This window comes from Lygodium microphyllum, chromosome 17 (assembly GCF_053477565.2).
Source record: "Lygodium microphyllum isolate KBCC chromosome 17, Lygodium_microphyllum_v1.1.10, whole genome shotgun sequence".
NCBI classification, from domain to species: domain Eukaryota; kingdom Viridiplantae; phylum Streptophyta; class Polypodiopsida; order Schizaeales; family Lygodiaceae; genus Lygodium; species Lygodium microphyllum.
Genome location: NC_141151.1, coordinates 116,506,872 through 116,520,873, shown reverse-complemented (window position 1 = coordinate 116,520,873; position 14,002 = coordinate 116,506,872). Strand labels below are relative to the sequence as shown.

General features: G+C 44.4%; 1 protein-coding gene across 5 annotated transcripts in view; it reads left to right on the top strand.

Annotated features, from left to right (window-relative positions):
• Window positions 1–8,940, top strand: part of LOC148022279 (calcium uptake protein, mitochondrial-like) — a 187,068-nt gene extending 178,128 nt beyond the window's left edge. For 4 of the 5 annotated variants that reach the window (XM_087697903.1, XM_087697902.1, XM_087697900.1 and 1 more), the window contains one exon: window positions 8,270–8,940. In XM_087697903.1, the coding sequence (XP_087554029.1) occupies window positions 8,270–8,470 (201 nt within the window). In that variant the 3' untranslated portion in view covers window positions 8,471–8,940. The remainder of the gene's footprint in view (window positions 1–8,269) is intronic. The other variant, XM_087697901.1, reaches the window with a different exon arrangement.
• Window positions 8,941–14,002: the final 5,062 nt, after the last annotated feature.

Genomic DNA, 14,002 nt, shown 5'->3' with positions numbered 1-14,002 from the left:
GAACAAGTCGTAAAACAGATTGTGAAGCAATGCAAACTACAGAAGTATCTTGAGAAAGTCAACCAAGCCATGGACTATGAGAAGTGCACAGAATTTCTCCAAACTTTCAACAGGAACTACGGCACCGTAACAGTGCATCAAGAAAATGAAACCCGCCAGGAGCTGAGCCCCGAGTTGGTGCAGAGAGCGTTGGGTCTACTCAACAAGGTCGAGAGATGGCCCAAAAGAGACATATATGATATGCTGGGGATGGATAAGATTCTAGTCCACACCAACGACTGCATCAACCTCGCCGACATCCCGAATCTAGAAGTCCAGTTGCAAGCAAAGATGGTCCATGCGTTTTTCTTTAGTCATAGGTACAATGCATTGATGAGCGAGATCAATATGCCTATATTGGAGAGCATTGCAACCAAATCCCTGGACGAAGTAAACCTAAACAGCTTCGTGTGGAAGACAATAGAAACTTTAGTAAAAGCACTTGCCACAAGTGGAAGACCCACGGGTGGAGAATCGTTGGCCTTCAAAGCAAGGAAGAAGTCGTCATCAAAGGCCTCAACCATTGGGTTTGGAGGGGTATTGATGGCCATCATCAAGAGAGGCTTTGGGGCAAGCATAAGAAGACAAGGGAGTTGGTGAGACACCAGACAGGTCCCCTCCCCACCAAGAACAGGAACACTCCAGTGAGAAAACGGAGAGTGACGAACAAGAGAGCAAGAAGAAAGAGAGAACAAACCTGCAAAGAGTCCAAAGAGAGTCCAAAAGTGTTGAAGACAGAAGAAAAAGAAAAGAAAAGGAGGAGGCAAAAAGAATAAACGAGGAATCCAAGAGGGCTGAAAAGGAGAGGAGGAAAGCAAAGGAAGAAGCCAAGGAGTTGAGGAATGAAGAAGACATAGCCTTGGCCATCGGTCTATCAATGGAGCAGCCCTCAAGAGAAGAAGAGATGGCTGCCATGACCCCACCTAGATACGAAGGCCCCAATACTAACATCGAAGTGCTAGAGAATGCAGCATTGCCAGTTACGGAGGGCAAGGGTAAAGGCCTATTACACCCACTTTCAACCAATCTAGTACCGACCAACCCAGCAACCACCCAGGGCTCTACACCTAAAGTCGATGCCAGCAACATCATGGCCTAGGTGCAGTTTTTGGTTGGCAAAGAAATGACCCAGGAGAGAGATGAAGGAGTTCCTACCACCACAAGCAGCAAGAGTCAGCCTAAGCCTACAAGACCAGAGGAACTATTTGCTAAGGGCAGGTTTCACGATGCAAGAAATGGATGCCCTAGGATTCATGGAAGGAGCACCACAGGAAAACAGGGAGGAGAAGGAGGCAGAACACTTTGAAATGGGACAACAAGAGGAAGAGCTACTCCCGCAACCTTCTTCCCCACGACCTGAAGAGCAACAATAGGTGGACACCCCTACTACTAGGAAAGCCAAACTCAAAAAGAAGAGGAAGAAAATGCTAGAGCAAGCACGAAGAAGGCTGAATGCTCAACCGGCAGTAATACCAGTAGCAACGCCCTTCCCGCGAGAGAAGACTGCTTCCCAGTAAACTATAACGTTAAACTTATATTTTAGGAGCAAAGAGAGAATAACCGTGAACTATTCGACTTTGATTTCCGATTGCCCACCACATTGAGCAAGGTATTATCAACCAAGGTGGTGGAAGAGGTGATCAATGTCGCCAGGAGGTTGGGAGATAGGTGGACCTGTGACAAAGAGATGAATCCTACCCAATGGGGAACAGAGGCTCCAGACTACTAGGAGAACAAAGTCTATGAAGTGCCCAAAATAGTGAAGGGCTATAAGTGTCAACCAAAGTGGAGAAGGCACATTTGGAAAGGCAACACAAACGCGTGGATGTCGTTTTGTAACACCCTATCCTTCCAAAGAAATAACCCTACTTTCATGCCATATTCAAGAAGGGTAGGAGTGGATTATAATCCAGACATCCACAGTCAATATGACTTCCCTAGAATGTATAATGTCAACGCCACCAAGCCTGAGGAAGCCCTCACTTTCACGTTGCAAGATCTATACAACTCCATAGCCCACTTCCTTAACGAATTCACTTCATGCCCAAACCCAGCCTTCCTAATTACGTGTAATTATCTTAGATTAATTAGGGTACTATTAAAGCAAGAGCCTACATCACAAAAGTATTGCCCTCACTTTCACACTGCAAGATCTATACGACTCCATAGCCCACTTTCTTAACGAATTCACTTCATGCCCAGACCCAGCCTTCCTAATTACGTGTAATTATCTTAGATTAATTAAGATACTATTAAAGCAAGAGCCTACATCACAAAAGTATTGCCTACCACCACTCTTTTTTAATCCAAATGGTATAGACAGTTACGCTATGACCAAGTTAATGATATGAGCTACCCTCCCCTCTTTTTGCTTAGTTCTCTTAGAAAATATGAATGATAACCGCTTCACTCGTTGTAATCATCTATTTCTTTCCACTACTACTCTCCAGCCATGAATGAACCTCAAAGGATACATGCAAAGCTGGAGATTCCTTAACAAATCTCTTAAGCCCCTAACTCCTCCCTCTCATAACTCTGATGCTGAAGACTAGATTTTCGTCTTTTTTTTTAAGAAAGAAAGAAAAAGGAAAAAGAAAAGAAAAGAATAAGAATAAGAATAAGAGATCACGAGAAGAAAATCACAGGAGAAAGCAATCGAATCATCTCACTACATGTAGGCCACAGTCACTGCACCTAGGGGTCCTCAAGTTAGGTGCGTTTGATGGCTTCGATCCGGCCGGCTCCGCCCCTAACCCCCTAGCCCATTTTGATTCCCAACATCATGCTTATGGTATATCAAAGGCAATACATACTTAGGGAGGTCACCCTCACCTATGGTTAGACCTGTCTCCCTAAGCCACACTCACCGCACCCCCTTAGACAAGAGCTGGGTCTTGAAGTGTGGGGCAACACCCAGGCTCGACCCAACTCCCAGTTCCACTAGCACAAGCACAATAGGCAGTGCACCTTTTTATTTTTTGAGGTAAATACAAATAATGCAAACCACCAACTTCAAAGGCTGAATCATCCACTCAATCCACTCTCGGCCTCCACCGTTTTAATCTCGAGGACCAATCTCCACAAGGCCTCATCATCGACTCACACAACCACCCTTCACATCAACCCTCATCAGCTCAGACCTGCAAGTGCCATGGGACTAGCACTCGTCTAGGAGGGGGGTAATATTATAGACATGTTACAAACCACGCAAACTAAGGAAGAAAGTGGAGGAGAAGGCAAGCTCAGAAAAAATGTGGAAGAGCACCAAATATTCTAGCAAGGTGCTCAAATAAAATGTGAGAAAGCACCGAATATTCTAGCAAGGTATTCCGAACATCCTAGCAAGGAAAGCATAGGGCGCAATGTAATTCATTTTATAAAAGTGTGCTAGACTCTCTCCTGTGCAATTTGTAAAGTCTAAACAGGTAAAGGTAAAGAGATAAGGCAACTAGAAGGGAGTAGGGAAAGAAGACCTTGGCAAGATGCCTGGTCATGTAAAAAAGGGGATGGGTGCCCAAGGGTTTTAGGGCTTGTATATAAACTCAAAAAGTGAATGAGAAGCTCATTCTTTGGTGTGTGACTAAAGTGGTCTCTTCTTCTTTTCTTCTCTCCCTCTTGCTTTCTTATGTGTGCTTGAGAGAGGGAGTGTGAGTGTGAGGAAATGAGTGTGTGAGGGTGAGGGATCTTGGAGAAGAAGCTCTCCATCATCTCCTCTCTTCTTTTTCTTTTCTCTTCTCTTGTCTCACACACGGCTATGGAGGATGGAGCTTGGAGGAAGAGGCTAAGGTTGCTTGAGCTCGCATCTCGAATCGTGGAGCTACCGAGTTGCTTAAGGGAGGAGGCTACTCATTCGGGCATCAATGTAAGCTCACTACACCCCCGTAGGATCGAAAGTGTGTCGACTAGGTGAGAAATAGCTATTTGTGCTCACTTAAACGCTTGAAGTAATAAGCGGTCCGTGGTTGTTGACGGATGAGCGTGAGCTCCCACTACAACGGCCCGTGGAGGAATGCCAATATGTTATTAGGTAGGCTTGTTCCATTTGGGTGGAAGTGAACTTTCCTTCACATCTTTGGCAGTTTCTTCCTCTACTCTTGCGCTTTGTGGTGGAGGGACGGGTTTTAGTGGAGGCTTGCTTGGCATCTCAAAATAGAAATAGAGCTTGCTTGCTATGGGATACATGCAAACCTTGTCTCACCAAGATACATCTTGAAGCTACTGGTTTGCAAGCCTTGGTTTATGGGTTGAAATGGAGAACACTTGTTGGGCATTGTTTTAGGTGTGGCCAGTTGGATCACTTCATCTCATATCTCAAAATGCAACCATGATCTTGACTCTTGAGGCACTATAGCATCGACTGGGTTTTGAGGTAGATGTGCCTATGCAAGTGCATGAGCCTCAGGTTTTATCCTAGCAATAGTATGTGTCTCCTCTTGGGCCTCTTAGGAAAATTGGGCAAATAGATTTGCATGGCACTAGGTAGGAGGGTGAGCCCCATCTTACCTCTCAAGAACAAGCTCCAAAGGAAGTTCCTCAGGTGTTTGTAGTGAAGTTCCATGCACATCAAGAAACCCATTTGGCTTCATTGCATCCTTCTCCAACCAATGTTACTCACACTTTTCAGTGATGACACAAATGATTTTATTCTAAGACTCAATCATCTCTGACACCGTAGGTGGGAGTGGCCAATAAAAGTACTTCAAATTCTGCTTTGTGATAAGATGCTTAAGGAAGATTGGTTGCTTCAAGCGATGCTCTTCGTAATCAGCAGCTATAGTATCTTTCTCGGGTAACAATTGCTACTTTGTAGAGGGCTGATCTTGTGGATTCCATTCGAAATGAGATAGAGAGGTTCTAGGCAGGCAAATCTGCAGCTGCAAAAGGGAAAGCGCTGCAGCTATAGTTCAGATCACCTGCATTTTATGAAGCTAGCACTATGGAATGTTAAGGGCAATTCGTTTGGTAATAAACAATATAGGATGCGGAGGAGTATCTTTGCTGGTAATTGGGATGTATTCTGCAATGGAACATAAGCAAGTGACTGATGGTGAAATCATTCGTTTGGCTCTTCCTAGTGGGGCTAAGCTATTGGGAAAATCGCTAGTACATAATTTATTTATGTTTCTTAAGACTCAAAAGTCTAATCTTATGTGTGTAATATCATCCCTGGGCAGATATTGCTATGGTTTTAATTATTGATATTGGCATCTCACATGGTTGCACTACAACCTGAGCCTACTAGTGGCATGTTCTAAGTTCGACTCATGCGCTCAAAACACCTGTCTTTTCTTTCATTTTTGTGCTGCTTCCGGAGTGCACAATCACATTGCCCATTTGGAGACCATCTTTATTCGCACTTTAGCATCGTTCAACTTGCAAGCATCCTTCCCAGGGAAGATATGCTTTTTTTTGCAAGTAAAATGTGGCTGATTATATTACTCAAAGAGACTAATTACAACGAAATGCTCATGCTCGAGAGACTAGCTGGAGCTGGTGCAAGGTCATAAATAAATCATGTGTACAAGCCTCTCAAGGTGGTCTGGGTGGGATGGGAGCTAGAAGGGGGGGGGTTGTGTCACCATTTGCGGTTGCCTACTTGCATCATGAAGAACAGGTCCTAGCCGCCCCAAGTGCGCATGAAATGAAAACGGAGCTCCTGACGAGCTTGAGACTCACCTTACACATGGTCCCATTGGCCGTAGAGGGAGTGGATGATGGAGATCCAGAGCTCTGCCAAAGTCGCATGTACTGAAAGTCTCTCCCCACCAAAAGCCTCCTGACACCGTGCCTTCTAGATGTGCCATCCAGTAAGACTCCCTACGATCTCCCATACCTCAGAGTGGTCTGTTGTGGGCTCTAATACCTGAAAGATGGGTAGAGCCTCCAAGCCAACCACTGCGCAAGACCCAGCCTCAATGATGAAGATTGTGTCCTACATCTTGGTCTCATACAAAAGGTGACGGCCCTGGCTAACTGCATGCCAACAGAAAGCACCCCATGAGATGCATCCTAAGTTGGGTGCTATACAGCGGAGAATGCAGCATGCTTCTCTCCACACGAGCTGCGCTACCTCACACAACCAAAGGCAGTGCTTTGGAGTTTCCAGAAACTGTTGTGTGTAGCGTTTTGCATCTGAGCTAACCATCTCCCTACCGCCAAGCCTCCATGTGCCAACAGCCATAAGAAATACGAAACCCTCCTCGGCCTCCAACTGTCCCATAGGCGGCGCGAGAAAGTCTTCCGGAAAGCATCCATGATGTTGTGCTCCACCCAGTACCTACTACACGAAGGCGCACAGTCCATGTCCTCCTGCATTAGTACGTGTTTGCCAATCCTAGCTATGTACTCCAGGAACCTCGGTGGCTTCTTGGCAACCGCAATGGCCGGCCATAGCCACTCTCCTAAGTCCACTCCAGCTCATCAAGTGGCTCCTCCACGGAAGGACAAATAACCCCTTCTGTTGCTCTCTATCAAGGATCGGACACCTCCCCTCCTACATGGTGAAGAAAGTCCCATGTGGGGTGCCGCCCACTCTACCTGCCACCTGTAGGGGGATGCCTGTTGGTGAAAACCTAGCGGCCCATACATCATTGGGCTCTATCGGCTCTCATATTCGGGGGTCAAGCCACTCCTGAGATATTACTGCATCAATCTCCCTTCTCCTCAATTCAACTCCTCTCTGGCAACGTGATGCCCGTTGCAACACCTCTTGATTCACCATCCTGTACACCTCCCGCCATGTCCTAATGGTACGAACTAGGCCGGCCTCCCAACCAACCCACAGGATGAGGGGGCACTCGCCAATCTGTATCCCATCCCGATCTCTGACCTGGGGGTTCCAAATCACCGGCTAGCAGTCTATCTCCTCCTAGCAGACTAGGGGGCTCTGAATTAGGGCCTAATGGAGGCCCTGCCACACACGAAGTAAGCTGCGTAGGAAGGAGGATCTGGGGGGCATGATCTGGGCCATTGTGAAAATCCATCTCAAGGACAACCTCCAATCACCGCCAAGCCTCGGTCTACACTCCTGGAGACCCTCCTGTAATAGGACCTTCCATGTCTGCCCTCTTGGTGTGAGACCATAGACTACCAGCTTGCCCAAAAGGGCCAAACTCTGATACTCTGGATCTATGATCCCAAGCCCTCCCTCTAACCGATGCCAGATGATGGTTACCCCCGCCACCTTGGCCTGGGAGTCCCTGGAACTGTCTGACCCGGCCCAGAGAAAGTTTCGCACTAGGCGGCAAAGCTGAACTACACAGGACGAGGAGAAGCACCAACACAAGGCGATGTACCAAGCCATCGCTAGGAGGCCTTGGTTAACTACTAGGGCTCGGCCCGCTAGGGATAGGCAAGCTATACTCCAATAGGTGAGCTTCCTCCAAATAGAGTCGAGGACTGGAAGAAACTGTTAGGCAAGAGTGATGTCGCTAGGGAAGATATGATTTCCTGGCATGTTTCTTTAGTTTACTTCTGAGTCATATAGTTCAATTGTGACTCTTGTATTGTTGGTCATTTATTTACACTTGTGTTTGTGCTTAAAGGAGGAGGTCAACTACCGTAATCTGCATGTGCTTAGACTACCGTCCCCCACCCGTGCCCTATTTAGCAGAGGTTGGGAGGTGAGTCCACCTCTCTTCCTTATAAAATGACCATTAAGGAGGGACAGGTTATATGGACTCCCCACCCAATACCATTTTACCTTTAAGGAGGGGTTAATATGGCACCCCTGCAAAAATATTTTTTGTTAAAATAAACCATGGGCAGGGGGTCATTTGCATGGCTTCTATCACTTTTTGCACATGATGCTTTCAGCATTCAGGATGGGGCTTCAACAAGTCCATACTTCATCTAGTAGCTGTGAGGCTTTCTTGGTGATTTCTATAGCTGTGCACATGACTTTTGCATGTTGACTAGATGACCTAATCTTCTTTTTGTGTGTGTGTGTGTGTGTGTGTGTGTGTGTGTGAGAGAGAGAGAGAGAGAGAGAGAGAGTTCTGTGTTAAGAGTCTGTGTAGACTTTCCTTCATGACTGTTTTTTTCCATTTGTTCTAAGCCGACCTGATGGTCTGATGTAAAATATTTACTACTTAATTCAATTATCTTAACAAAAAAGAAAAGAAGAAAGAAAGATCTATTAACGTCTCTAGAAGGCCAGGAAGGCCAGGATGGCCTATGAGAGAGAGAGAGAGAGAGAGAGGATGATGATGATACTTGTATGTCTGTGCAGGTTTGCAATGTTTCCCTTACAGATAAAGTGGTAGATATTATATTCTATATTTTCGATATCAATAAAGATGGGAACCTTAGCACTGAGGAGTTTTTAGCAGTCTTGGAGCGGAGAGAAAGGGGAATGTCAGAGTGTTTGGATTCTGGAATTGTGAGCTATCTGAAGTGTTGGTGGAGGTGTGCATGCAGATGCCACATTTGATAAAGTCCATTGATCAAGTTAGTGTCTCTGAAGATCAATTGCAACAACCAAATACTGTGACAGATTCTTTTCTTCCCTGGGAATTTCCACTTTTTGAAGCCGCCCCTGAAAGAATCGACCAGCAAAGGGGATGCTCTTTGTAAATGTTCAAAGGTCTCCGTGGCTGTTTTTAAGTGTACTTTCCCTAGTTAAATTCCACTAACTACAGGATGATTACCTTCTTTCAAGACACAAGCAAATGACAGTGAATGAGATCCAAAGTAAATTTTGTAAAGCCGCTTCAGCTCTCACATTGTCAAATTCAATTGGTAGATAGCATTGGTGCTGCACTTCTCTTCACAATCGTTTGGTTTTAGAGTTTGCACCTCACATGCTGGCACTTAATAGTTTGATCAACTTATGTATACATCATCACCATGTATTTCTTACTCAATGGATGCTACATTCTTTCAATTTGATAAGTGGAAATATAGGCCTCTCCATTAACCTTGATGATACGCTTCCAATACAAAATGACAAGCAAACTGAAACTTGGTTTGCTTAGTTTCAATTGTTGGACAACTTGTATACTTTTAAGCAGCCTGGAGTGAGCAGCAAACAGTCCAAAAGCTAAAACTTGAACTACAGACAGCACCAACCACAACTGGGCCTGGACAGGGACTCCGAGTAGGAGAGAAGCTCATCTTTGCATTCACACACTTCAGACTGGCATCCACACCTGCAAATCGCAAGCAGGGGTAGCAAAATGAATGTCCATCTTCCGAGGAAACCTGCACAGAATTTGGCAGGCGCAGTTTGGCAGCAAAGTTGTGGCACTAGTGAAGCTGTAGCAAGCTGAAACTTGGCAGCTGAGGAATGATGGCAGCAAGCCTAAGTGGACTGGGAGCAGTCAAATTGTGGAGTTGTGTTACTGGACTAGGCAAAGAGATGGTGAATTGGAAAGCAGACTTGGTGCAGTCAAAATGCCACAGTGAGGCACTGATCTGGGTGCAAAACAGCACTGACTGAAAAGCAGGATTTGTGAACACACAAATGATGGCAAGTAGTAAACATGCACGAAGGGGAAGGAACAACATCCAGAAAACACAGCATTAGGCTGGATTCACATCAGGGCAAAATCCATGAACTCTTTTCTAAGTTTGCCCTCAGTCAGGGAAGATATGGTGGCCTAGATTGAATTCCTAAGTGCCAAATAATGAGCTGAATCATAGAATGATTAGGCTTACCAGATCTGTCCTTGTGCTTCATCCATGACTCTACCACCTTTGCACTTGTGTGCTTCATCCACAGTGTCTGTTCTGAAGATGCTTTAGATGTCATCTATGTACTCTGTGTCCTGGAGATGCTTTAGATGCTTCACCCCATCACTGCTTCTGGATACAGATTCCTTTGCAATTGTGATTCAATGGCAAGGGAGAAGGGGGTGGTGTGACCATGGCGATAACTATACTTCAGCTGGGGGGTAGCCTACCCATGACTATAGACCCAGAGTATGCAAGGACATCCATACTCAATGAAAAGTCTGATGTCACAGTTTTGGTGTGGTTCTGTGCTTGTGCTTCATCCAGGACTCCACCAGCTTTATACTTGTGTTACAGTTTTGGTGTGTGTTACAGTTTTGGTGTGGTTCTGTGCTTGTGCTTCATCCAGGACTCCACCAGCTTTATACTTGTGTGCTTCATCAATGAACTCTTTTCTGAATTTTCTCAGAGTCAGGGGAGATATGGTGCCCTGGATCAGTTCCAAATTATTAGCTGAATCAGAGAAGGATTAGGATTACCAGCTCTGTGTTTGTGCTTCATCCATGACTCTACCACCTTTGCACTTGTGTGCTTCATCCACAGTGTCTGTTCTGAAGATGCTTTAGATGCTTCATCATCCATGTACTGTGTCCTGGAGATGCTTTAGATGCTATACTTCACCAAATTGATGTCAACCTTCATTAAATACTTGACTGCTTTGAGTACATTCATCTTTCTTATCACTTGGATATACCATAATGATCAACCAGTGTCATGCACCGGTGTGGTGCCGTGCTTTGCCTTGCGGCAAGTGCCTAGTGGTAGTTATAGGAACCACCATGTAATCTGCATCAAAGTACAGACAATGCAACTCTTTACCCTTACGTTATAGAACAGAAATTTATGGACTCTATCTGGTTCCAAGATTCACTTTGCACCATCACTGCTTCTGGATACAGATTCCTTTGCAATTGTGATTCAATGGCAAGGGAGAAGGGGGTGGTGTGACCATGGCTATGACTATACTTCAACTGGGGGTTTATCACATGCTGGAGAGGCTTAACTGATCTATAGGCATGGCCATGACCATAGACCCAAACTATGCAAGGGCATCCAAACTCAATGAAAAAGTCTGATGTTTACAGTTTCAGCGTGGTTCTGTGCTTGTGCCTCATCCAGAACTCTACCAGCTTCGTACTTGCATGCTTCATCCATGACCCCTTTTCTGAGTTTTTCAGGGTAGATATGGTGGCCTGGATTGAATTCCTGAGTGCCATTCTTCTGGATAAAGATTCCTTTGCAATTGTGATCAATGGCAGGGGAGAAGGGGGTGCTGTGACCATGGCCATGACTATACTTCAGCTGGGGGTTTATCACATGCTGGAGAGGCTTAACTGACCTATGCACATGGGCATGACTATAGACCCAGAGTATGCAAGGATGTCCAGACTCAATGAAAAGTCTCCATATAAATCCAGTGATGATCACTGAAACAGAGCCATCAGACCAAGACCAACCCGCCATTTTATCACTAGAAGAAGACATCTTGATGTTTGAAAGAGATGACCTGATTCATGGCCTCAAAAACCACTTCGATGTTCCAAGGATTCACCCTTATGGGACCATTGAGAGATGGAGAACATCCTATAAATAAGCACCACTGGTAGATGGAGATGGCAATGCAGGATTGGGAAAACAATGTTTTAAATCTCTCACTGCAACTAACTCTGAAGGTAGAAGTAGCATCTTTACAGATGTTTGGGGCCCAACAGTTGGGACCTATTTCAAATGCTCTGGAACTCTTAAGCACATCTTTCTTGAAACTGAAAACCAATATGTTCTGTTGGTCTCCAGCTATCAGTTCACACAAGACCAATCTATTCTTGTGTGAAACACAGGACCAATCTATTATGGTGTGAAAACCAATGTCACATGTCAAACCTTGTTTGGATCTCTGAAAACCAGGTTGTGAAATATGTGAATCCTACTTGTTAAATATGGAAAGATGACCTGTTGAAAAAGCCATGGCAACTTTTTGAGTGTCCAATCCTACAAATCACCCTGATGGGGAACATGGAGAGCCATATCACAGGTCTGCATAAGCTACCAATTAGGCCGATAATGCAGGTCCAAACTCTTCACCCTGATGGGGAACATGGAGAGCCATATCACAGGTCTGCATAAGCTACCAATTAGGCCGATAATGCAGGTCCAAACTCTTCTTTGTCTGTGTGAAAACTGTATGACACTTTCATATAGCAAAACTACTTTTAAAAAATCAATTACAACATGTATCGAAAAACCAATTAGACTAAGGTGCTACAAAATTACTTGATAAAATGTGCACTCAGGAAAGAATCAAACTAAGATTGACCGAGCTCTCCATTTCAATGCCAATGGTTGATGCAGATACTAAAGGTTTTGTTTTACTTATGTCAAAGTCTTCTTGCACATGTTTCCCTTTCCCATGCCAAAGTCACCATTCATGCATTCTGATGCTGTTGCTGCTGCATGCCGTGCCACATGATTTGCCTATCTTTGGATGATATTGGCTTCCCATTGCCCAGTAGTTTTGATGTGAGATAATACTGTTAGATCAGCTTCTAAATGCCTTTTGATGCCATTTGCATTGGCATGTCATCTGTCTTTGCTATTCACTCTACTTCAATGCCCATCCAAAGGAGACAATGGACAGGTGAGCTTCTAGATGCCTTGTGATGCTACATTCCTCGCTTGTGTTTGGGCTCATGATTTGCCAAACTGGCTAAGTGTGCAGAGTCAAACCTTTTCACCACCTCAAGTCAGATGTGGCTACTCCGAGTCCCTTTTCAAGGTGGGGGGAGGGTTTAAGCAATGCATTTCATATACCCCCTTCCTCTGGCTCGATTGCAAATCACATGTTCATACAAAGTCCAAATGATTCATCAGATGAATATTGCAGGTTCACAAAGAAAAACTAGAGAAGACACATTGATTATAGAGAGACAACAGACATTAAACAGATTCTATAGATTTTGGTATTTGTATTACAAACGATTCAAAGATCAGTAAATAGAAAATTTTCCACATCAATCAAGGTCTTCATTATCACAATAATCTTCATTGTGGTCATCTTGTGTGCAATTGAGATGTAGATGAACTCCCTATATATGGACCATGTTACATTATCTCTTCTCTCGGACCCTATAGAGACAACTTGAATTTGAACAAGTTCATCCATTGAGCATCTTCTACAACTTGCACTCTTTGTACTATGTCACCGGCATCTTGCATTGTTACAAAATGCACTACATTCATAGTAGCACATTGGAGCCTCACTATTGATGCAAGAGTTATGCAATTCTAATGCCGCTTCTTGTGTCCAATTAGTCACAAATGAATCTGTGAGATCGAGACAGGATCAAAGCTCAGCACAGAAATCAATAGACAGTGTGAGAGTGAAGCACGACACCCAATGCAATAGATTGAAAGTGTAAACTTGAAAGTACAAAGTATAACCCTTGAACCTTAGGGTTGTAAGGGGTGTTCACACCCAAACACGATAAGTGCATGTAAGTGTGTGACATAATCATATACGAAATAAGACCATGATTCTGGGGGAAAAACCCTCTCCTATCGAGAGTAAAAAGTACCCTAGTGTCCTATTAATCATCGACACTCCTATGTGAGTGTAGGCGTTAGTGAGGCGTAAGTGAAATACCCAACAAACCTACCTAGAGTGAAGAGTGATCAAGAGTACAAGGATTATCCGCCACCAAAGGAGATCAAATTTAAAGCATTGCGAAATGCTTCAAACTTATCACGAGGAAGAGCTTTGATGAAGATATCTGCTACATTACTAGTGGTAGGACAATAGACAAGGCTGATATTACCTGCATGTAGCCTCTCACTGACAAAGTGATAATGTATTTCAATGTGTTTCGTGCGTGCATGAAACACTAGGTTCCGTGCCACTGCAATGGCACTCTGACTGTCAGTAAACAAAGGAGTAGGTTCCATAACAAATACATCCAGATCAACTAGCAAGTATCTAATCCATATACATTCAATTGTGGTAGTGAAAGCTGCCTTGTATTCAACTTCACATGACAATGTGGCAAGAATGGACTGTTTCTTGCTAAGCCAAGATATGCAAGACGAGCCAAGAAAGAAACAATTGTCACTAGTAGAGTGAAGTGAATCATAATCACCAACCCAATCAGAATCACTGTAAGTATGTAACTGCAGTGGTTCCGCCTTGGTATAAAGCAATCCAAGAGATCTAGTACCTTGCAAGTAACGGAAGACATGC